This window comes from Epinephelus moara, chromosome 4 (genome assembly GCF_006386435.1).
Source record: "Epinephelus moara isolate mb chromosome 4, YSFRI_EMoa_1.0, whole genome shotgun sequence".
Classification (NCBI taxonomy): Eukaryota; Metazoa; Chordata; class Actinopteri; order Perciformes; family Serranidae; genus Epinephelus; species Epinephelus moara.
The window spans coordinates 32551517-32575731 of record NC_065509.1 but is presented as its reverse complement, the minus strand read 5'-3'; the positions used below and the strand labels follow the sequence as shown (position 1 = coordinate 32575731).

At 41.1% G+C, this 24215-nt stretch overlaps 1 protein-coding gene across 2 annotated transcripts in view; it reads left to right on the top strand.

Annotated features, from left to right (window-relative positions):
- Window positions 1-24215, top strand: part of rab28 (RAB28, member RAS oncogene family) — a 41467-nt gene that overhangs the window by 636 nt on the left and 16616 nt on the right. For both annotated transcript variants that reach the window (XM_050042523.1, XM_050042522.1), the window contains exons 2-4: window positions 6250-6346; window positions 10937-11025; window positions 13859-13988. In XM_050042523.1, coding sequence (XP_049898480.1) covers window positions 6250-6346; window positions 10937-11025; window positions 13859-13988 — 316 coding nt within the window. The remainder of the gene's footprint in view (window positions 1-6249; window positions 6347-10936; window positions 11026-13858; window positions 13989-24215) is intronic.

Here is a 24215-nt window from a genome sequence, read left to right as displayed (position 1 = left end):
CATGGCGACCGACGCTAATGTAGCTAACTTAGCTAACTGCTAGCAACCGAGGCTAACAATCACAGCAAGACAACATAAAGCGATTAATAATGCAGTAGTTGTAGTTAGGATAATGGCGTAGACACTTTCTTTCTTTAAAGTCTTTGCTTTGCCTTTTATTATAGACGTTTAAAGCCAAAATTAACATTAACACAGTTATAAAACAAAATCTGCAATCTCTCAATTTAAGGGAGTGTTCTTTACTTATCAGGTGAGGGGGGTGGCTGGTGAGGTGGCTTCTTTTTAACCTTCCCTGAAGCTAAATATTTTTCTTCAAGCCTCCCTGAGTGACTTGGGGAAAATGCACGACCGTTCCTCAAACATAAATTAGTTATTAGACTTTAAAAACTTCTGAATAGGTGTTTGAAAGTTAAAAGTTAAAGGCAACATCCTGGACTTTAAAGGTTTTGCTCTCTTGTTGTGTATGCTTGTTAGTTCATGCAAATGGTTTATTATCTGCAAAATTTTAAATAAGACATGCAGAATAAAGTCATTTTGATAAGCTATCACTATTTTAAGCTTAGATTTGGTTAGGTTTCTTTCTGACGGAAGCGTTTGTCCAACATCATGTGTTGAAGAACTGTCTGTTTTTACAGTCTCTGGCTATGATAAATGGTGTAACATGGTCAAACAAATACAAAATACAGCCATTTAAAGTTGTATGTCCATCATATAGGCCAAAATAAAAAACATAGGTCCCTCATAAATAAACAGTCCCCACTACAACATCAGTGCATGTCTTAGATATAGCTCATATATCCAGCTTTTGGAGACAATTGTCCATGCTTGTAAATACTGTCTCAGACTGTCTTCAAAAAGCATCGTCCTATCGTCATAGTACAGTATGCAGTACATTTTGTGGTAAAATTTCCCTTTTAGTCCTCACAAGTTTATCACTATCAGCAGCTCAACATACTTGAATTGGTTAACAATCACAGATAAAGAATCTCACTCAGTTTTTTGCATTGATGTTAAAGAACTTACAAAGAAATAGACTTAACAACTAGGAACAAGGACAACACTGCTGGACAAAAAATAAGGTAAAGAATGGACGGGACTATCATGGACACAAATATGTGAAAAAATATTTATATATAAATACTAGTTACTTAGATATAAAAAAAAAGCACCAATGAAAATTTAAAACGTCTAGTCAAGTGTTCTGTAAGTTGTGCACTGTACAAATAGTGCAAAGAAATAAATACTGAATGGATATACACTGACTGGATAATCATGTACACTACATGGACATGTCTACTGTATATGTCCATGTCAATACATGTCTATATACTGTAAATACAGTGTCTAGGCTTAACATTATGTCTTAGACATGGCTCAGATCTCCAGCTTTGGGAGACATTTGTCCATGTTTGTAAAGACTAAAAAATCATAGTACAATACTGAATACATTTTATAGTAAAATTTCCCTTTTAGTAATTCAAATTAATCACTATCAACATTTAAACATGTGGTACTACTCAAACATATAAACACTTTTTTTAAGTGAACATCTGCCTTAGCAATTGACTCACGCTTAAAAGGGTACTCATTATCTTTGGTCACCCTGTGTCGAACAGTGTAATAGCTGTTAATATCAATAGGGGCAAGCAGAGAGAGGTTGAGAGTATTTTTAATTCCATATTGTAAATTAAGAGAAGTAATGACAGAGCATCAAAAGAGTCAGTATTGAACAGTCACCCTAAATGCACTAGTCACACATAAAACCCATTTTTGCACAGATAGATGTAAACAATTGTTTGAAGGACTCCCCGTGTTGTCGACCTCAGGTAACTCAACAGGTTGGTTGGTGGCCTCAGTTAAACTCATACAGGAGGAGACACCCAGATTCAGAAATGAGACTATGAGGACAGTAGTCCATATGGTGAGTGGGGGTTAATAAGATTTCAGCCGGGAAGTTGCTGCTCACTTGATGTCAGTTTGCAGCGAAAGACATGGAAGGGTAGAGATGCTTTAAGTGGACAGTCAACCTGGTGTTATATTTATTTTTTGACCGACTTTACCTTTACTGTAGTTAAGTGGCCATTTATTTCAGATAAGAAATAAATTAGTAAAACTTTGGCAACAACCGTTACTTCTCTCTGTGATAGTTTAATGACAAAAAGTTGGGCATTATAATATAATGATAAATTACATACTGAGTGTTTCTGAGGTTGCCCATCCACACTGATGTCATGTTAAGGATGAAGGTGTTCATCTCAGCCAGAGCTGGAGATGGTTAAATTATTGGTAGGAGAGCGTACCGTATGAGAAAATACTGAAAAAAAATTTAACGCCTGATAATGGATGTTGAGGAATGACGTTTCTAAAATGACTATGTGGACCGAAACAGCAGCTTCAGGAACTCAGTATTAGTCACACGCTTTAATAACTGTATGTTAAAGTAAAGATAAATGTTAGGATTATCAGACAAACAAATCACACAGTGCAGGAACTGCTCCTGACGAAAATGTACACATTGTTTTTCTAAAGTAGTTCTACAGTAAAGAGTCAAACATTTAAAAAAAATTCTGATTTTTTTTAAAGTTTATCTTGAAATTTCTTTTTTACAAGGTTGATGAGCACGTGTAGTTTTTATTCTGTCTCAAAGATAGCATTATGGATTTAAATCAGGCACAAATCTGTTGTTCTAAACCTATTAAGTCTACCCAGCCCTTAATCCACATTACATGTGCTACTGAACGTAGTTGTAGACTGCGTGCTGGTGGTGCTGTGTTTTATAGTGACTCAGCCTATAGGTATACACTTACAGATTATGTGTTGTTGTTTTGTTATGCTTTTATCTAATTTTGATATGACAACAAAGAGAGCCAATTTAAATGAGCCCAACTAAATTCACCATCGATGTGTTGCCTGCTTTTAAACGAGACTTACAATTAAACAGACAATAGGTCAGCACATAGCAACAACTTAAATTTTCCCTTTGTTAAAATAAAATTATCTAGATGATGCATTTTCACACTCCCTACATTTGTTAAACACTTTGGGGCTGCAGTGGGTAAAACAGTGCACTGTACAGTATTATACAGAGTATGACAGTTTCTTCGCCCAGCTCTTGCAGCTGGTGGTTGTTTTCCGTCAGTATACCTCTCTTCTCCTGGCCAAGGACCCCTGTATGCATTTGGCTCCAGAGTGAGGCCCCATTTAAGAAAATTATGTCAGGACAGCCCATATGAGAAATGTTTCTGTTTTCTCATTTAATAGAATAAAATAACACAGGGTCATGTGTGACGACTTGGTTTTATGAGTGCCTGAACTGTGAATAATATACCTTTTGTTGGTATATTGTATCTTTGCTAAATTTGTGCAGGGTTGCTGTAAGTCTCTTTCAAAACCACTGGTGTGACTCATTCTGTGTGTTGATATAGTATAAACATGTAGATTAAAAAGGCCTAACTTACATCCACAACAGTGGAATATTTCCCTTGTCACACCAAACAATCATTTGCAGCAAAGCAAGGAGGTTGTCATGACGATGCAGCTATGGTTCTTCTTCACTGCATCTCGAGTCCTCGAATGAATGAGTGTGAATGCAAGGCAGGGACGTCAAGTGCTTTTCAGCTACACATCCCCTTTCGTAACTAATCTCTCCTTCCTCTGGGAGAAAGAAAATGAATGTAGCAGTAATGGTGAGACCCAATGAGAAAAATGAATGTTCTCATTCTGGAGAGTCGACATTTTCTTTTGGGGGAGGGGGTGCGGAGAACACACACAACTCAGTTCCCAGTAGATACGCTACATTAATAACCCTCCTCACACTGCTGCCAGGTGTCAGCTCGTCACTGTCTGAATGACTTACCTGCTTGTCTGTTTTGGGCAGAAAACAGGAGCCCTGCCCCCCATTTTGAGTAGGCACCACTGACTGACATCTTGAATGCCGTTTCCCCCCTTATTAATGTCAATTTGCTGAGCAAATTGCAATCGGATCAGTTTTTCTTGGACAGCAGTTTCGGTGGTATTTTTGCTTGTGGTTGGTTGTCCATTCAGAAGTATAGAGAGATGTGGGAAGGCTTGTCCACCTGAGCAAGATGTTTTTAAAATACGGACCCTCACATTTAGCCAGGCTCGTAAGGTGCTGGGCCTAACTCACACACAGGTCTATTTTTCAACCTGATTTAGAAGCCTCTCAGTTTTTTTTCTGACTATTTGCTCTGTAAAAAGCAGCTTTAGGTGCAGGTCCTGTACATTAATGGATGCTGCTTCCCAGAAATGCTATTTACAGTCAAACTCTTCAACATGTATATGTGTCTTAACTGTTTAAGCAGAATAAAGAGCCAGTTTTGATGCGATGCTGCAAATATGCGCTGCATCTCTCATCTGAGTTGCATCACATGGACGCAGTCAGCTTGCCATATTTTTTTCCCTCTCTCCCAGTTTCTTGTTTCAGTAGAACTTCCCTCATTTCCCGGCATTGGTATCATTGGTGACCCTGTGCTGTTCTCTGTTGGAGTGTCAGGATTACGCCAGCTTTTACATTCGCTGGTTAGTTCCAATTGTACGTTGGAAAAAAAGGACTACGTCGAGGGAGGGGAGCCAAGCTACTGGAATGCCAAGACAAATGGCCGACTAGGCCAACGCGAGCATGTGGAATAAATTTTTGCTGTCCGAGCTTGTTATTCCTGTGTTGTCAGTGATTGTTTGGGCTACTTAAATGGCCGATTTTCTCCTTGTTGCGTCAGTCACCTCTAGTAATTTTTCAGTCACTCTCGAGCCTGTGACATGCTCCGCAGGCTGAGATTTTAAAAAAGTCTGTAGGTGAGTGAACTTTTAGAAGAATTAGGTGGATAAAACTTTATTCTGCAGCGCTAAGGAAATGTTAATCAATCAAGGCAGTGGGAAAGGCCAGGATTACACACTCAAAAGGTTTAATTAAAAGATTACATTTAAAAATCCAAGCTGGGATAAGCATAAAGGTTTGATATTAAAGGTATCATCCACAGTGACAAATCAATACCTTTGGAAGGCAAATAGACTCTGTTTACTTGAGGAATATGTGGATAAACCATGAAGGGTTTTCTGACTTCTATTAGATTGTGTCTTCCCTGGAGTATTTGAAAGAAATCCAGTCTTATTTGAGACATTATTTGGCTAAACCTAAACTTTCTTAGCCTGAATAGAGATAGATAAGGACATAGGCTCAAGTGAAAGCTTAGTGGATTGAAAGAAAGAATTTACTTTTAAATCCTCTAACCCTCAGTGAGTGGCAAGCACCACATTAAAATGCATTTGCTGCCACATGAACACTCAGGGAATCCCATTGCTTCACTTCTCTGTTGTGTTTATGTAAGCACACTGCTCTAAAGATAGCTAATAGACATTCAGCACTTCATTTTTTTCCCCATCCTCATCCATCAAAATGAATTAAACTTGACATGTCAGGCCTGCGCCATGAATTCCCATGGATTTCAGGAGAGCCCCTAACATGCTATTTTTTTCCCCTCCTCAAACACAACAGTGACAGTGATGGAGGCTTTATAATTTGTGGCAATTATTAGGTCTGCAGTCTGTAGACATGACATACTCCCCGACACCTGTTTTTGTAATTCACGTTGATTTTCACTGTCACAGCCGCGGCTGAGTAGTGAGACGGCAGGGAGGAGGCAGACAATTACATCAGCGCACCTTTCAGTCAATCGCAGAGTTTTTGAAGTTGCTTAAAATGGATTTGTAAAAACGAAATTAATGTCCTACAGCTCATACATCAAGGCTGCATCGCCTGAGAGTTATGGCTGCAGGCTGTTGTGGAAAAGAGTTGCATGGAAGTGTTGGGTTATGATAAATTATACTCTTGTATTTTTTAGAAATATTTAATGAAATATTGTAAAAAGCTTACTCTGGCATTTGGTCAGCATAAATGAAATCAAAGTTTTTCTACTTCTGCTCAGCACCAGAATATCACTTTTTCAGGAAGTTCTTTAATACACTGTGTATTTTCTCTGGAAGGAGTTTTGCAGCATCTTGCATTTTGCCCTGAGCTGTGATTTTGACTTGGTTTTTATCGTACGCATGTATGTGTGAAGATTATTTATGAGACAGATACGACACACTGAATCGAGGTTTCTGCTTTATCCTGTGAGCATTTTCTTTTTAAACCCATAACTGTTTTAAATGACATATTTTAGCCCTGTTGTTTGCTACAGAGGTGTTCTGGCACTCGCTCACCGTGTCTCTCGCTTTGTCTCTCTGTTTCAGACATCACTCGCCACCAGGTTTGCACAGGAGGCCTTTGGGAAGCAGTACAAACAAACCATCGGCCTGGATTTCTTTCTGAAGAGAATAAGCCTTCCAGGTGAGACACCTTCATAATCATTTGGAGTGCTCGCTTGTTCGGAGACTTGGCACAGACACACACATGTTGCACAAGCACGTAGTGGCAGACTTGTTAATTAAATAAAATACTAAGGATATGTATTTGGCAAGATTGTAGTCAGACAGAGCGGCTTCACGGTTAGTGGTTGTTTGTAATACTGTGATACCAATGTTAAGGTTTTAATGTCTGTGTTTACTTTACATTATCAGCGTTAAAAAGATCCAGAATATTAATTGAGAGTGGAACAAAGAGGCCTGCTGTTCCACCATCACTTTCTGTCATATTTTTATTTCTCATATTTTCTGGCACTGTTTGTATTTTCTCGTCCGACCATTTCCAGGCAGAGTTTGTTCTCCAGGTTAACTCAGGAGCTGAATGTGTCTTTTCTGGTAGCTCCTCATTGTAGAGTGTCTGCCACTTCTCAGGCTTATTCACTCTGAAAGCTCTTCTCTCCAGAGCAAACAGCACACTCTTTTTTTTTTTTTTTTTGGACTCCACAAGGCCAATGGACAGCTTATGTCCAAATGGGCGAGCCCTGCTCATAATTTTGCGGGCACCGTACAGAGTAAATACATTAACATTTTATATCCATATCGCTGATCCCTGAGTTCAACTGATCTTTGTCCTGCACCACATAAAACATTCATGTTCTTATTTGTTTATGTTGAACCCGCAGACATAAAGCTACACTCTGTATCCCCCTTAGATCTGTAAAATAAATGTTTATTGACTAATGCTATATTTAGACGAAAGCACTCCATTTTTACTTCCTACCATGTGAAATGGGGATTTTCAGCATTTTAAATGGCATTTCTAAAAACTCTGCCAGGGCCTGAGCTCCAGAAATCTGCAAAGTGCCTCCATTCTTTCATTACTAATAAAACAACATTAAGCAAGGGCAAATTAAGTGCTAAAAGTAAAAGTTATGCTGATTTGTGAGTTGGCTGAAGGATCCTATTTTGATTTTGTGTCAGTGTCAGCTTATGAGACTTAGGAGAACTAAACCCCCAAAAATGTTGTGGTGGAGTCAGGATGAAAAGAGCCAACCATAAGCACAGGCTGGGCTCACAGCGTCTTAATGCGAACTTGAACAAATGCTGTTAATCGTTTGACTTCTCTTTCCAGTAAGTTTCCTGAAATAATCACTGATCTCTCCGGCGTTAAACTGTAACCTTTGTTTAAATACACGCCGGCATCACTGGGGCAGCAACAACACTGGGTCCAACGCCGGAGTTGTTAAATGGCCCATTTTCTGGGGAATTGGGTGTTGATGAGCTGATGAAGAGGAGGGTGGCTCTGCGAGCTGGGTGGTCCCAAACTTCGTTAGGACCCCCACCCTGCCTTGTATTGGTGAGGTTGTATGGCTCTCCGGGTCTCTATGGGGCTGTAAGGGTCTTTTGCAGCGGGGGGGTGAGTAGCCTATAGCCAGCGTTGGCCCCTCTCACCATGAAGGCCCAGCTTGTCAAACTTAATGTACATTTTCCAACGCAGGGAGAGGTGAGGCGAGGCCGACTGGCACACAACAGCCTCCTCTGTGTGTGCTTTTTATAACAATACCTCTTCCAGATGTCTCTGCCAAACCAGTGAGGTACAGGCGGTGAAGGGGATTGACTCGAGGTTTACTTGATAGATTCTCTAACTTTCGGACGCTGCTCTGCAGACGCGGGGATCAAGTCATTGTTTTGCAAGTCACAAGTAAGTCTCAAGTGTGCACTCAGGTCCAGAGTCAAGTGCCAAGTCCCTAAACCAGGTTCCTGCAGCTTAATGCAGGTTAGATTTAAGACTTTTAAAGACTTTTTAATGACACTTGGAATGAATTTTAACACCAGTTTTACAATAATCAAAACTGAGGGAAGAAAACGTGAACTGCATCAGTTACTCAGAGGGAGGGACAATTATAACTTATTGGGTCAAGTTCAAAAGACATGGAAAACAATTAACATATTATCATAAAAGTGTCCATTTAGTCTGCCTTAAAAAAAACCTTGTTGATGTGTCATTGGATCAGATGTGATAAATGTATTTAAGTGTTATTGTTTCCTTTATCCTGATCTGTGTTACAGTAATGTGAGAGGCATTCGGTAAATTATTTTTAGAATAGATATATTTTAGATATTTTACGATGCAGTGTCAGAAAAATCCAATTCATAAAACCCCACTTCCTATGTCTTAGCATTTTTAAGACTTTTGAAAGATTGAAATAAGACATTTTATTACAATTAAGTCCCTGTTTTTAGATTAATGAATTCAATGCCTTTTGAGACTTTGTAGGGATTCCAGAAGCATCCACGTAAACATTAAGTTTCAAGTCCTAAACAAGTCATAATGTGCTCTTTACCAAATGTAATGTCATGATAACAACAGAATAATGATATATATAATTTACAAACATTTGTATTTATTTGTTAAAACAAGTGTGTCTGATGCCTGGATGCTCTGGGCTTGGTGTTAACTTTCTTGGAATGAATAACATTAACATTGGTTAATTCTGGAAATGAATTGATTTGTTGCGCTCTTTTAAATAACAGACTTTTTTAATCTTTGGGCTTGGGGGAAGGTTTCAAGTATTTTTGAGTGAAAAGGTTCAAGTCCAAGTGAAGACACGAGTCATTGGTGTTCACTTCAAGTCGAATTGCAAGTCTTTTTCTGTTTCTGTAAAGTCGAATCTAAAGTCATCAAATTTGTGACTTGAGTCTGACTCGAGTCCAAGTCATGTGACTCAAGTCCACACCTCTGCTGCTTTGTCTGCATCCACTTCACGTCACACTTCAGCCCCTCTCCACTGGACAAAAAACCACGCACACGCACTAACCTCTCGCGCTTGTATTTAATTAGAGGGAGAGGTAACAATAGGCATTCACTTCTAGGACAAATCACTCAGCAGTAGTCATGGGTATTTATTGGCTCCGTCTCCAATCGTCAGTAATGGAAATGCAACACCCGGGTGGACTCGCTTATTTTAGCCCTGTTGCCGGCGCGACACAATGACAGGCCGCCACAAAATAACATCCATCTTGGTTCAAGAAGCGTTTGCACATTGTTCAAAGTTTAGTTTGCACCGAGACTAAATAAGTAAGATATAAAAAAAGAAGTAACCACTGTAACATTCTCACTGGCCTCCATGCTGCTTTCTGCTAACTTGTTTTCTTGCCCGTCCGTAACACTGAACGTGATACAACAGAAAAACAAAAAAAGCATGCTCCTTTACTGCAGCGCCGTGCTCACCCCTCTGGTCTACTGTCAATGGGAAAGCAGTCTATCGCCTATTTTTACAGGTTTCACGCATTTAAAAAAACCTGCACACACATGCTATTTTTGGTAGAAAAAGGGTCCTAGAGGATAATTATCAACATGCCCTTCTTTCCCGAACTTGTTATCAGTTTGAAGGTTCATCCACTGGGCTCACAGATTGTACTTGTTGTAAAGCATAAGCAGAAAAATGTCAGCGCTGTTGAGTCAGTGTGAATCTTTGAGACATAAATAAAGCTAGTGTCCAGCCATGGTGGATGGGTGGGGATGGCTCTTTATAACACCAAGGAACAGTTATTCATTGCACTCCTCAATGTAGCTTTACATTGACACTGTATAGTCTAGATGTAGTGACTGTGAACCTCAGCGTTTCCTTCCCTCGCTTTAAAAAGGGGACTTATGAAGGGGTTGAGTCGTCCAGCCGTGTCCACAGTGTACGCTCTGCTCCCCATCGCTGCTCCAGCCCAGCGCCGGGCCCTCATCACACCAACATAAACTCCTCGCTGTCTGGTCCTCCCTCCTCCTCTTTTTTTTTTGACTTTTTTTTTTTTCAACCACCCCTTTCATTTTCCAGAGGAAGAAAATATTTATTTGGATTTGGTTTTTGTGCCCGTCTTTCTCTCTCTCCCTCTCATTCACTCCTTCTTTCTCTTTTCCACAGGCAGAGGGACAAGAGTCTTCTTTTCCTCTCATTTTGTGTTTAATTATTGCTATTTTCCTTAACAGCACATAATTCTCCTCACTTTCCTAACTTGGCAGGATACGGCACAATGCAAACAGCTCTTCACAGGCTAATAAGAAGTCCATTTTTTTTCATCCATGGTATTGAGAATGTTTAAATTAGAGGGTAAGCGTACCTATTTATCCCCCCTCAATCTCTGGGCTGGATATTCTTGGATGTGAGGTGTGGGTGACCTGCCAGGCAAGAGAGCTCAGCATGAAAGATTAATCGCTGATTTATTGTTTCCATTATGTATATCAACAACGTGGACTTTTATTATAGAAATCGCTCACCCAAAATACAGGTTCCAGTTACAGCTGACTCGTTATTTCCTTGGGATTATGAGCTTTGTTAAAACAAACAAGTTAATGATTAAAAAGGACAAAAATATCCTGAAAGGAAACCCACAGATTGCAGTGTTATCAATTTTTTTCTCCTTTTAAAATGTAATTGTTTAGCAGACAAGAGAGAGAAAGCGGTTACACTAAAACATCTTCTGTATGACCCCTTTATAGAGCTGATTTATACACATTTTCTGTCATTTAAATGTCAGTTCTTTTTAAAAATGGAGGTGTTTTTGTCTCTTTTCTTCTCTGTAGGAAACTTGAACGTGACCCTGCAGGTGTGGGACATCGGAGGCCAAACGTTAGGAGGGAAAATGCTGGATAAATACGTATACGGAGCTCATGTAAGATCAAACACATCACTCTAAATCCTCTCTTGCTACTTTTTGTTTTGCCCTACAATCACATATGCATCTCTGGTTTGTGCTGCAGCTTCATCTTATGCTTTCTGAACATTCTTTTATTCCTCCATCATGAAGGAAAAACATAAAACTGTCTTTGCCTCCAGTAACCCTAGGAAGGATAAGAAATGTACGCATAAAGCTACAAGTCAGCAGCCGTAGATGCTTGTGACAAAGTAATAGGAAGAACAGGGAGAATTAAGTTTCCATTTCCCTAATAGGCTTGTATTGGTGACTCTCTTCAGAGCCTCCCTCCCTGCAGCCACATCATAATTAACTGTCACATGGATTCACAGTGAGCAGTGACAGGTCAATGAGGCTTTAAAACTGAGTGAATCTCTACTTTTTACAGTTGTTACAGTTTAATGTAATCGGACTGAACAGATGTTGATGATACAGCACATTGTAGGTCAATACTCAAAAACTACATTCTTTAACATGTATACTAGTGTTGCCAAAAATATCAGTGTATCAATACATATCAATTCTGAATACTGGAAACGATTTCAGTACTTGTTTACCTCAGTATCGATACTATCAACACTACTTACTCACTCCCTCTTCTCTCCAAAAGCAAGCTGACACACACACCACTGCAGCGCCCCCACAGCGCCGCCTCCTGTCACTCTTCTCATTATTTGTCTCATTCACTTGGTTGCATTCAGGCTTTTGTGGCACAGTTTTTTTTTACTTGCACTTCATTGCATTTTGAACATGTGCATTACTGCAAGAACATTGTTTTCATGAATGTAAAAAACCTTTAATTATTGTTAGTGTTTATTGTAGTCCAGTCGTAAGTCCAGTCCTAACCACAAAATGAAAAGTCACTGTCATGTTATAGGCTTGTTAAATTTATCCTTTAAAATAACTTTAAATTGGCAGGAGCTCAGTCCACAGGGACTTGGGTTGGAAACCAGAGGGTGGAGCTGGAGAGGTGCCAGTTCACCTCCTGGACACTGCCGAGGTGCCCTTGAGCAAGGCACCGAACCTCCAACTGTTCGGGGTGCCTGTCCATGGGCAGCCCCCTCGCTTTGACATCTCTCCATTTAATGCATGTTTTGGTCCTGTGTGTGCATGTGTGTATTTCGGGCCTATGTGTGTATGACAACAGAGTGAAGAAATTGCATTTCCCCTCTGGGATTAATAAAAATAAATAAAAAATATAAAATTAAGAACTAAATTGTATGAAAATGGTATAGAATATCAATATTTTTCAAGGTATTTAATCACAGTCTGAACTTCCAGTATTGTGACAGCACTTATGTATAATTACTCCCAATGTGTACATTTATTGTAGTTACATTTAACTTTATTTTAAACTGAAATCATTCAAAAGTATTCAACAGCACTCAGCTTTTACATGAAGGAGTGCTGGAAAATATAGGCTCCTAATTGATCCATTTACCGTCATTTAACGCTTGTCCTTTGACATACTCAACAATGTGTTGATTAAAATGACAGCAGAGCTCTTCAAAAACTGTAATATGTGTCAGTGTATGCTAGTTTGTACATGTGTCAGCAACATCAGTAGTCGCACTGCAACAGATGAGTGCTATTTGTCACCTCCAGGATGTCTCTTGTTTGAAGAGGCCTACTTAAAGACCACGGTTTGTCTAATCTGAGACTTGCACTGCAGCGTGAGATGTAACATTTGAGCACAAACTTGTCACCATACATCAGCGATATGAAATCACACTTCTGTCAGACATACGTAGGGGGTTGTTTTTCCATTTCATGAATCTACTTTGCTTTAAAATTGAGAAAGTGACATGTTTCTCTTTTATTTTCTGTGCCCTAACACTCTGCACTGTCTGCAGCACTTCCTTTACTGTCTATTCTTCACAAGCAAAATGTCGTACATCACTGCCACATGACGACACTTTGCTGAGGGAGCTTCTTGTCGGCGCTGTGTGGAACTTTCACACCTATTGTTCAGCACTGTGCGTCCTGTAATCAATCATGGCTGTTCTGAGAGACTCGCAGTAATTGTCAGAGGCCTGAGCTGTCGTCACCGACCTTGCGTGTTGTGACAGTGCGTGTCTGCCCGAACAAAAAGCAACAGACACCCGCTCAGTCGTGTTGCATCATGCAGTAAAAGTAGAGACATTTGTCTTAGCTCACATTTAATTTCCAGCCCTTTAGGAAAAGTTTAAGCAGCGATAGCAGATGGTTAAACTGTGATTATTTGTCTTGATTTATGCCAGCAGCTTGTATCTGCGTTTACTCTTTGATTAATTTATGTGTCCATGTAAACAGCTCCTCCTGGCCTCAGTGTTCCCTCAAACATGGCTCTGGTGTTGTTGCATGTTTCTGCAGTGCATTCAGTGTGGAGGATTACACAGGGAGGAGGAGAATGTCTTCAGGCCGACAGCCTTCATTCATTAGCTCAGATGGTAGATAACCGAACCTCATCTCTATTCTGCACCAAACTCTGGACTGTGCTTACAGAACTGAGGCCTGGTCATGTACAAAGCACAGTTTTCATTTTAAACAAGATCCAAGTGAATTCACACACCTAGATCATTATAATACTGAACCTACCTCAGATTATGTGTGAGTGAGTGAGTGTGTCCCCTTCAGTGTGAGTCTGTCCCCAACTCTAAGAAGAGGAGCAGTGCCACCTACTGTTCCCTCACTCCCTCAATATTAACTCATGTTAATATGAATGAATATGAGGTGAAATCAAACCGTGTACTCACATCCAGGGAGTGTAGAGTTCAACTGCTCAAATCACAGTCTGAGGATGGTTTTGTTCCTTTATGTTTCTCCAATGCAGGGGGTTCTCCTGGTTTACGACATCACCAACTACCAGAGCTTTGAGAATCTGGAGGATTGGTTCAGCATGGTGAAGAAGGCCAACGAGGAATCTGACATCCAGCCTGTCGTCTCCCTGATTGGGAACAAAAGTGAGAATTACACATGCATTAACACACAAACGCATATAAATCACTTCTCTTTCAGCAGAGAAGAAACATTACAGTACTAAAACTTCAAGTTTGGAAGTTGCGTTATTGTCATTTCTACTAAATTTGGGCACAGACTACAGGAGATCCAGTCTTAAACCTCCAGAACTGCTCACAAACTCATCGGGGTTGCCCCAATAATTTCAAACACGGTGATATTTAGGATTATGATTACAGCAGTACGGAGCAGCTGAGGGTCTTGCCAAGCACTAGTAGACATTCTACCTGGAGGCTAATGTTAGCAAGCATACTACCATTGACAGATATTAAAACTGACAGGTAAAATTTGAAGAATAGTCAACTCGTGTTGACCTCGTCTCCCAAACCATGCTCTCGTTTTGACTCGTGTAGCCTTCTGCTTTTTTTTTCTCACTGCAAAGCATTATCAACATTACAGTAAGTCTGTTTACATCTGCTTCTACATGAGATCACATGAGGTGGTGCGTTCATGTTCCCTCCAGCAGGGTAGTTTGTGATGCGCCATTATTTTCCAATCTTTTATTGTGACTGTGTTTCAGATTAGTTTATCCTTATGTGCATGGTGTCATAAAAAAAAAATCAGTTGGATTTTTAAAACTCCTGTGTCTAAGCCCGGCTTAAGTAGCTGCAGATGAAATTAGATTATCTTTTGTATCGGACTGAGTTTTTCTCTATCCATTTCACCTCAAGGCATTTTTCATTTTGCGTGTCTGTCTTTGTGCGTGGAGGAGTGAGTGTTTGATGGTAGCAGACGTGTTTGTTAGAGCACCAGATAACTGATCGGTGTGATAAGCCAGTTGATAAGAGAGTGAGGTTTTGGAGCGATGGGAATGCTGATGTTTGTGAACTCTGGGGAGTCACTGACGATGATTTAAGATCCGCGGGCCAACGGACCTAGGGCACCGCTTATCTGTGCCCCCCTCCCTCCCAGTCAGTACCCATCTGCCCCCTCCCCCTCCAGCCCGAGCCTGCGCTCCTGCCCTGAGTCGTCGGTTAAGGAGAGGACCTCGACGTTAACCAGACGGCTCTCCTCCTATCAGCCTGCACCCATCCTCCCGCCTCCAAAATAAAGAGTAATAATGATGAGTCTTTTTAAACATCCCTTAGACAGATGTGGAGTCATGGCTGCCGCCATGTTATTGTAAAGTGAGGCGTCAGCGAGTGTGTGTGTAATGGTGACTGTCCACCTTCCCGGGCGATGATGAACGGTCAACAGAGTGGTGCCTGCACACAGGAAGCTCTCGCTAATGTTACTCAACGGGGACCATAGGTCACGGTTTAATTCGCCTGTCTAGAGCAGATTCTCTTGTCTTCGCATCCGTTGCATCTCCTAATGCCCCGGCTTTAACGGTGGGCGCCTCTGTATTTAGGCTAGGTTTTGGGTGTATGGATGAGTGTGTGTACTGTAATATTTAAGTAGTGTTCATCCCGCTGTCAGGCTCCTCACCCTCACACTCGCACAGTCATTCTCCCCCTAATGGCTCTATCGCTGAGAATGCCCCATGTGTGTTTTTTCTGTTCCTACAGTCTGAAAAAAAGAAAAACAAAATCCCACACAGATTGCCCCGCTAGGAGCAATCAATTACCTTACAAGACTTTATGAATCCCTGAACCCTCCTATGGACTCCCATTTTTTCAGGGAGCTTGAAGAGAGTTAGTCTGGCTATCTAGCAGCAAATGTCCACACCTACATTTTTGTTTTACTCTTTCGTCTCCCCACCCTGTCTGAGCTTCTAACCTTTTTAAGTGTTGTAGCATTTATGTTTTTTCTCCTAAATGAATACTTGGTACACACTAACAATAAGCTAAACACATGAATACGCAGCATTCTTTTGGGAGCAGAGATTCTTTTAAATGGTTCCCATGATTTCGGACAGAGTGAGGCAACATGTTTGTGACAACCGAAATAGACGTACAGACATAACAAGGAGCTTATAAAAACACTACAGATTTATGTCTCTGTGAGGGCTCGTCTCAGGGGAGATTTTTAGTGTTTCCACTTAGATAAACTTAAGGTGACCACTGGATTTAGATGCCATGTGCACAGTAGTACTTAACTTCAGTTGCTGGTTAGAGCTGAAAGAGTCAAACATATGCAGCTAAATGATTTTTTTTTCATGTACCAAAAGACCTTTTACAGTTAAGGGATACTTTGCCACTGTTAAATTAGCTTTGTATCGTAACAAAATGGTAGGGCTGGTTTCAAGGTATTCTGTGACATCCAAATTGATGGTTAGCATATCATGTGCACCTGCTTATCTGCGATATTGGGGAAAAAAAGAAAAAAGAAAAAGGCAACTGGACAGAAAATCTCACTTTTATTTTGGTTATTTTCAAGAGGGAGACTTTTTATATGTACTTTCATTTAAAAATGGTTTCAAGTTTCAATTAAAGTAATAAAATGTTTGTTCAACCAAAATTACCCTTCTGTTCTCACTCCTTTAAGGGTCATTCTGACTGATAATTATTATTCTGTAATACTGTGAAACTGTGATATTTTCCGAGAAAGTTATCTTACTGTTAAAATCTCATACCATTGCAACCCTATAGTGTGCATAGAATGTTCAAACAAACTGTGGTAAACTCCATTATGAGGCGTTTTGCCTCCTTTGCCAGATTTTGGCTGGCTCTAGGGCTGTCGCTCAAACAACAGATTGTACGCATTTTCGTTTGCCCGCCACCACGGACACAAGATGTATAGACGCGGATTGAGAGAGTGACCCGCCCCTCTCTCCCTCTCTGACTTACAAATGCAGACCAAACTCTCATCAAGCTGTAAAACCGGGCAGTGCTGATCAAATATAAATCAAAATTATCTTACTGTGTTGGCTATTTCTCACCTAAAATGTTTTTAGAAACATATTTTAGTGCACTGTTTGACTGTGATATATGAGAATTTGTGAACAGGAAGTGAGCGCCACATTAATTACTGTATTGTAAAAATGGAGGATATAAATACTCAGATCAAATACTAAAGCTAAGCAGTGCTGAAAAAATATGAAACGAGATTCTGTGACTGTGTCGCTTATTTTGTTGCCTTAAATGTTGTCAAATATCATATGTTCTGTTAAACTGTTATACAAGATAGTTTGTTACCTGTTGGCTGCCATATTGTTTCTTGTGTCAAAACAGCCAAGCTCACATTACATCACCCACCAGCAGGAATGTTTATTGGTGCGGTGCGGCACAGTGCATTCTGGTAGTTGTGGGTTTTCTACCTCTTGAGCAAAAGTGAACACCACAGCCCTTTCCCTCTGTTTCCTCTGGTCATGTTGCACCAATTTCAAAAGTAATTGCGTCTTTCTACTTCACAGACAGTGTTTACTCTTCAACATAGGGGCTACGATCAAATGTGACTCTGTTTGACTTATTAACTGTACATGTGCTACCGTATACACTAAGCTTAAATTTCCTGAATTACCCCATGCCTGCCTTCTACTTTAATTTGAACACTCTTCTTTACCCAGTGTACGGTAATTGAGCCTATGGACCAGACTGCTTCATTAATGATGCTGTCCCCTCCTCTCCTTACCCTGGCCTGACTGCCCTCCTGTGCCATGTCACTGCTGGGGAACAACCTTTCCTTTCTTCGGCTTAGCATGGCCGGCTGGGGTTAAGTGTGCTTGTTAAGCAGGAGTATGCTGCACCCCCATGCCCTCTTCATGCTGCCCAGAGCCTTGTGTTAAATAATGGCACCACTTGTAACAATTCAGAGAGGAAGCCAGTGAAATGTTTTATTGAGGGCACACATACGCGCACGCAATTATTCATGCAAGCGCATGCACACGCAGACACTCACAGAGAAACACGCACTTAGGTACAGCGACACACTTGTGGAGTTTCTGGGAACACACGGGTAATGGAAGAATGCTAAGCTCTTGGTCTGTCTAAACATACTATAACTGTTTATTACAGCGCAGCCCAGTGTAACACCGTATGGTACACAGGAACCTCTCAAGAGAAATGTTGGCTTGTTGCACAGTCATCTACTCCACCACTCGAGTGTTTCATTTTTAGTAGACCAATAAGTGCTGTGTGTTTTGAAAGGGCTCCAAACGATAAATTCTGTTGCTCTTTGCTTAACAACAGCTGCATTTGGCCTGTGACTGTTTGCCTTTCAGATCAGAGATTGTCTGATATAAAAAATATGGCACATTTACGTGCACACTGATATTCTGAATATGACGATATTCTGAATTTGGTACAGGTTGTGTAAACAGCATATTCCATTTGGATATTCTGAATTAGGCCTTTTTCCAAAGTGAACATTTTCCAATTAAGACATGGGACATGCCAGTATTAATCGGGTTTTAGGAGCATTCTTTGTGTCTCAATTGGAGTTTTTACAGCAGTTTGCACCATACAGCCTCTTGTCTGTTTTTGGCCAACTCTATGCGTTGTCATGAATGTGATGTACACAAACCAACTAACCAACAGTTTGCAATGCTGTGGCATACCTAAAAGAAATCCCACATTTCTGGTCGGAAGAAGAAACACACCTACTTTCAAGCATTATAAAAAACTCGGACATCAACAGATTTTGGATATACCCAAATACTGCAACGCTGACCTTTTCAAGAATGCGGTTGAAGGAATGAAAGAGGGAGGCTTTGTGCTCATGGTGAAGCACATGGTCCATGTCTGTGAAAACATGGATGCTTCACAAACATCTTCAACCCAGCAGCACAGAAAATCTATACAATCAGCACAGTTTCAAGGTGGACACCCAAGATTAGTGTCACCCATTCAGTATCTGACCAAATGTCCCCCCTTCTGTTCTGTTATGACGCTGGGTAATGGCAAGAGAAGTGTTTTTGCTGAATCTTATGATGTCATAGTGAAGTTCACCCTTGACCTTTTGGATATAAAATATCCCGACTTCATCATTTTATCCTATAAGACATTTGTGTGATTTTCTTTTTCATAATTAGCTCACAAATTCTTGAGTTACAGCCAAAAACATGTTTTGTAAAGTCACAGTGACCTTTAACCACCAAATTCTAATCAGTTCATTTCTTGCGTCCAAGTGAACGTTTGTTCCAAAGTTGAAGAAATTCCCTCAAGGTAATCTTCAGTTATTGCGTTCACAAGAATGAGACAGATGCAGGGTCACACTGACCTTTCTCATTTCTCATGACTTAAATGGGTTCATTTGACCACCAAAATCTACTCAGTTTATTGTTGAGTCCAAGTGGAGTTTGTGCCAACTTTTAAGAAATTCCGTCAAGGCGTTCTTGAGATATCGCATTCACAAGAATGGGACAGAGGGACAGAGGGACAGACAACCTGAAAACATAATGCCTCCACCCACAGCTGTTGCTGGCATGGAGGCATAAAAATCCTATTTTCATGGAAAGATGCAAAAAGTTGAAGTGATAAACAACATGTTAGGGCACATTGCATGACTGTATGTCAATGGGCCATGTAAACAGCTTAGTAGGAATTTTGTCTTTTCTAGGATTAGGGGAAAATGTTATTCTGTGCATGTTAATGTAGTCACTGTTAGTTGTCCTAATCCATATTTAGAATCTTTCTGTGTATTGCAACGTACACATATCATTAAATGGGACCACCGCCATTTTAAAATGTCTTATGTTACTGTTCGAGATTAGTGCACATATTTCTTCGTAGACATTAAGCCTGCGTCGTTTATCAAACCAATTTGTTATTATTAAGTGGGGATCACAGGACCCCTGCCTGCTCCCCACCCATCACCCTTCCCATTGCTAGCGCGCTCTCCCTCAGGAACTCCAGAGCATCCATCATGGGCTTGTACAGCCCTTATTTGGGTGACTTAAATGGGTTCATTTCTCTTAACCCCTCCTCATCACTCATGGCTTTTTGCTCAGAGGTTCTAACACTGCTCACTGTGGATCCACTCAGGCCTGCCATGGGAAACGTTCCCTTCTGCAGGGAGATGAGGTCCCCACATGAAGAGAATTTGTACACTCAGTAACATCTTACCTGCCTTTCTCTTCTGCTGTGTTTCTTTTCCCCCTCTCTTTCTCCTCCAAGTCCCTATCTTACACCATCTCTCAAACACACTCACACATTCATTTTCCTCCCTGTACAAACATTAACTCTTTCAATCACACACTTAGACCTACTCTTAACGCTTATCTCTCACATGTGTAGACTAACACTTCTGCTGTAGCTGCCTTTACAGTAATGTCTTTTCATTGGCTCCGTGTCTCTGTTGTGTTAAACAACATGCCTGTTTGCTTTCTGCACGCTACGGCAGATCTCACCGCATACCGTTACCCGTCGCACTTCACTCTCCCCAGTTTTCCATCCAGCCATGTGAAAGTTAAAGCGAAACATGGATCTCCCCTAACTCTCGATTCTCATGAAGCATGTCCTTGCCACCAACATTGTTGGTCTTGAGTTGTTTGCCATCTTGGCAAGACCTCGGGTGGAGTTGAAGCCTTCCCCCTCCACAGCGCTCTCACCCCCGTCACCTCCCTGCCCCTGTAAAGCTGCCACAGTTCCTGTCTGTTCAGTGCAGGCCTGCACATTTCTTAATAGAGAGATGCTCAGAAGTCCAGGGGCGCAGAGGAGCTCAATGCGCTTCTGTTTTTGGTTTAGCTCAAAAATGTTTTTCCTGGCTCAACCCACTCGTACTTAGGTCCTCTTACAACAAACTAAAAGGTCCTAATTGCCCCCAAGGGAAAGGTTTAGCCACAATAGACATGTGGTGGGACAAAAGCCCAGTGCTCTTACCCCAGCACCCTCACCCCTCCCCAGATAGAAGGATGAACACGTCAGCAGTGTCTGTTTTGCACTGTGGGTAGCGCGACCACAGGTTCAACACTGTAAAACATTATATATACAATATATAGACCTAGTAGGGCATGGTGTATGGTTCGGTAAAGATCTGGAATGTTTACAGTTTACACCAAATCCAGTGTTTCCTGTTTCTCCTCACATTTTATTAAAGGTAAAGGGTCAGAACAGACATGTGTATCAAATTGTCTCAGTAACCGCACTGACTGTAGCCTGCTGTCTGTAAGTCTGGAAAAGATGGGAAATAGAGATTCAGGTTACAGGGACACGGAGGGATGAATGAGGAATTACAGCTGTATTACACTGCGGCTGATAAGTCAGTGTAAAATCACAGCTGCAGATGCTGAGACGTGTGTGTTTCTAAGGTTTGTTTAAGCCTACTTAGATGGCTGATAGGTGGTCTTTCCCACACAGAGCAATGCAACGAGTGCCAATTTGTTGCTCCTTGCTAAATGAACTAAATGCTAAGATTTAATTGTAACAACTGTTTGACCCAGCTCTGGTCCCTACACTCATCTCTCTTGACTTTCATGCCTGTCGAAACATGGAAAGTCCTCATTCATTTTAGCCATCCATAAAGCAAATATTGTTGCACATGCAGTAGATGATCAGTCTTCGCATACCTTCTTGTGTGGTAAGTCATGGGCCATTTGAGTTGCACAGCACAGCTTAGCCACCTGACCTGAGTGCAGCCTGGAACCCTCATCACGTTCAGGCTTTACTTTATTTCTCTGCTTCACAACATTGATATGGAGGAATTCCTGGAAGGGGCCTTGCTGACACAGGGTTGGGTAAATAACCGATTGATCTGGATCCACAGGCATATATTATAAATATATGGGAAATATCAACATAGTTTTCCCTCCCTTTTTGCTAAATCTACTTTTTTGTGGTGTGAAATGTTACATCACTGTCTTTTCAACCTTCCACTGATTCAGGTTTTTCGATGTTTTCTCAGGCAGTCGTGAGCAGAACTCACTTTCCATGTTACAGTTCACTGCTGTGGCTCGAAGCTGAATATGTAGGCTAGTCCAACGCATCATTACTCAGAGGAAGACTTTATAATTATGAATAGACTTATAGTGATGCGATGCGTACATTTGCGAAGGCTCCCCAGTGCTCTGTATAATTATTATGGCTCATAGTTGCGCTGCCGGCTCACAGAGGCACGTATTACGGCTCGCCCATAAAAGTCCACTTAGTTTAACAGCGACAGGAGAACTCAGAGGACATGGCCAGTGAAACCCAGGGCAGCGTCTTGTGCGGTCGGCTCAGAGCTGGGCCTTTTGTTCGCTTTTCACGAGTCCTGGGAGCCCGTTAACCCAGGCTGCGAGGCCCTCGGCCCCATGTTTTACTGTAGCAGTGACAGCCCGGCACTCCAGCTTTCTCTCTCTCCGCCTATAGAGCTACTGCTGGACACTCTCTGTTTTACATTCCCTGACCGGAGAGGAAGAGCACATTGTTTTACTAGCCGCCGTGGAGTATCTGATTATGTTTTAAAGTGTGAACGCACACGTGTGTGTACGACCGTGTGTGTTTCTGCACATCGTTTCTTGAAGAACGATCAAATGACAAGATGAGCTGTGATCAATGAGCTGTCGACAGAACACTTCTGACCTAGTGGAAAGCGAGTCCCCTGACGAACCCGGCCCGTTTCAGGCCACCGGGGCAGGGGCGCCGCTGCACAAAGAGCGCTCTGTCTCTGTCAGGAGTCCCCTGAGGACTCCTGCACGGGCCCCGCTCACCTCCACAACACCAGGCTACTAACAGCACTTCATCTGTCTGTCCTCACTCAGAAAAGTCTTGATAATATTATTAGCGTACCTTCAAGCTCTAATATTCTGATAATTATCTCTAATCATTCCACCACGAGTCAAATTCTCAAAGATCTAGTTGTACAGTCTCCAAAGCCACTGGTATCAGCATAGAACTGATATCTGATTGCTGAAATATTACGCAACTGTACTGATGCAGAAATTATGATCTATGAATTAGGATTTCCTTGATTGTAAGAATCTAGTCCTCTTGCCTACATTGTAAAGGCTTAATGAAATGTGCAAAAATATGACTTCTGAATGAGGGCATTTAAGAGTAAAGATAACACAACATTTTCTGACACTTCTTTATCATAAAGTAAAAGAATCTGGGAACGAGCCAGTACTTTTTTTTAAGGGGAAACATAGTTATTGTTTACATTTACATTATAGTGTGCATATTTATAATACTAGCACAGACTTATCACGCCCTTCATAATTCAATACACTCAGTTTTTACGAGCTCTCACCAAGTCATGTAAACCAGTTGGACCCAATCATTTAAATGCTCCACATAAATTTCTCTCGTCATTTTTTTTTATTAGCCACTGGTGTTGTGAAAGTTAAATCAAAGTCTAATTCAATCACACATCACCCAGAATGATTCATTATACTTTTTATGGAGTTTTTAAGGTAGTAAAGCTTTCCCTGTATCTTGTACCAGAAAATTTAAGGGTAAATAAAATGTCACATGCCGTTAACCTTACCGTTTGGCTATCAGACTTTGACGGAAAGTTATTCTGCTGCTTTTCCAGACTCCTGCAGTTTAATATTTGCTCATAATAAAGTGTCTAAGTGTCCACTGATTTACTGTTAAGATTTCTGTAGCATTTCTTAAGTAGTTCAGGTTGGCAGTCGGATATGTGGCATTGTTTTTTAAGACAACTGTGTTAGACAGCGTTTTTGACTGAATGCTTCACTGTAAAGTAGGTGACTTGGAGCTTCAGGTCACTCTGTTGAGAGTTTGTGACCACTGGGGGTGATGGTGAGCATTGTTTTGATGTACAGGTCAGTGTATTGTTTGGATGTTTGGATGCTCGGGGCAGTGCGAGGGTGGTGTTTCTGCACATCAGCAGTTGGCGGCATTAAGGTGCATAAAGATCAAGCAGTAAGCTAATAAGGCAGAGGACCACAAACTGCAAGTTTCCGAATATTCAAAAGGTTTTGCAAATGTTATAACAAAGTTCTGAGAGGCATAAAGGACACTAGGCCTGGGTATTGTTTCAAAAAATTACAATACCAGTACTCCTGAAGTGATACAGACACCAATAGAGAACCTTATTTGATAACCTTTTTCCTTTACCTCATTTAATAGCATTCAGTGGCGTAAAATGTCACCAAACGCCACAGGAGCCATACTTTTGGAACGTTTTTGTGGCATCTCGGCACACTGAACTGCCAACTCCATCAAACATACCATGCTCCACTTCAGGACACACCACATACTGTATGGGTTGTTAGGGGGGCAGTCACACGTTGCATTATATCGAAGAACGCTTCTGGTGATTGGCTGCCAGCAAAGCCACAAAACAGTATTTATTTCTAGATTTGGGTACAAAAAGGATTGAATGAAGGCACTGTGTTACTGGAGCAG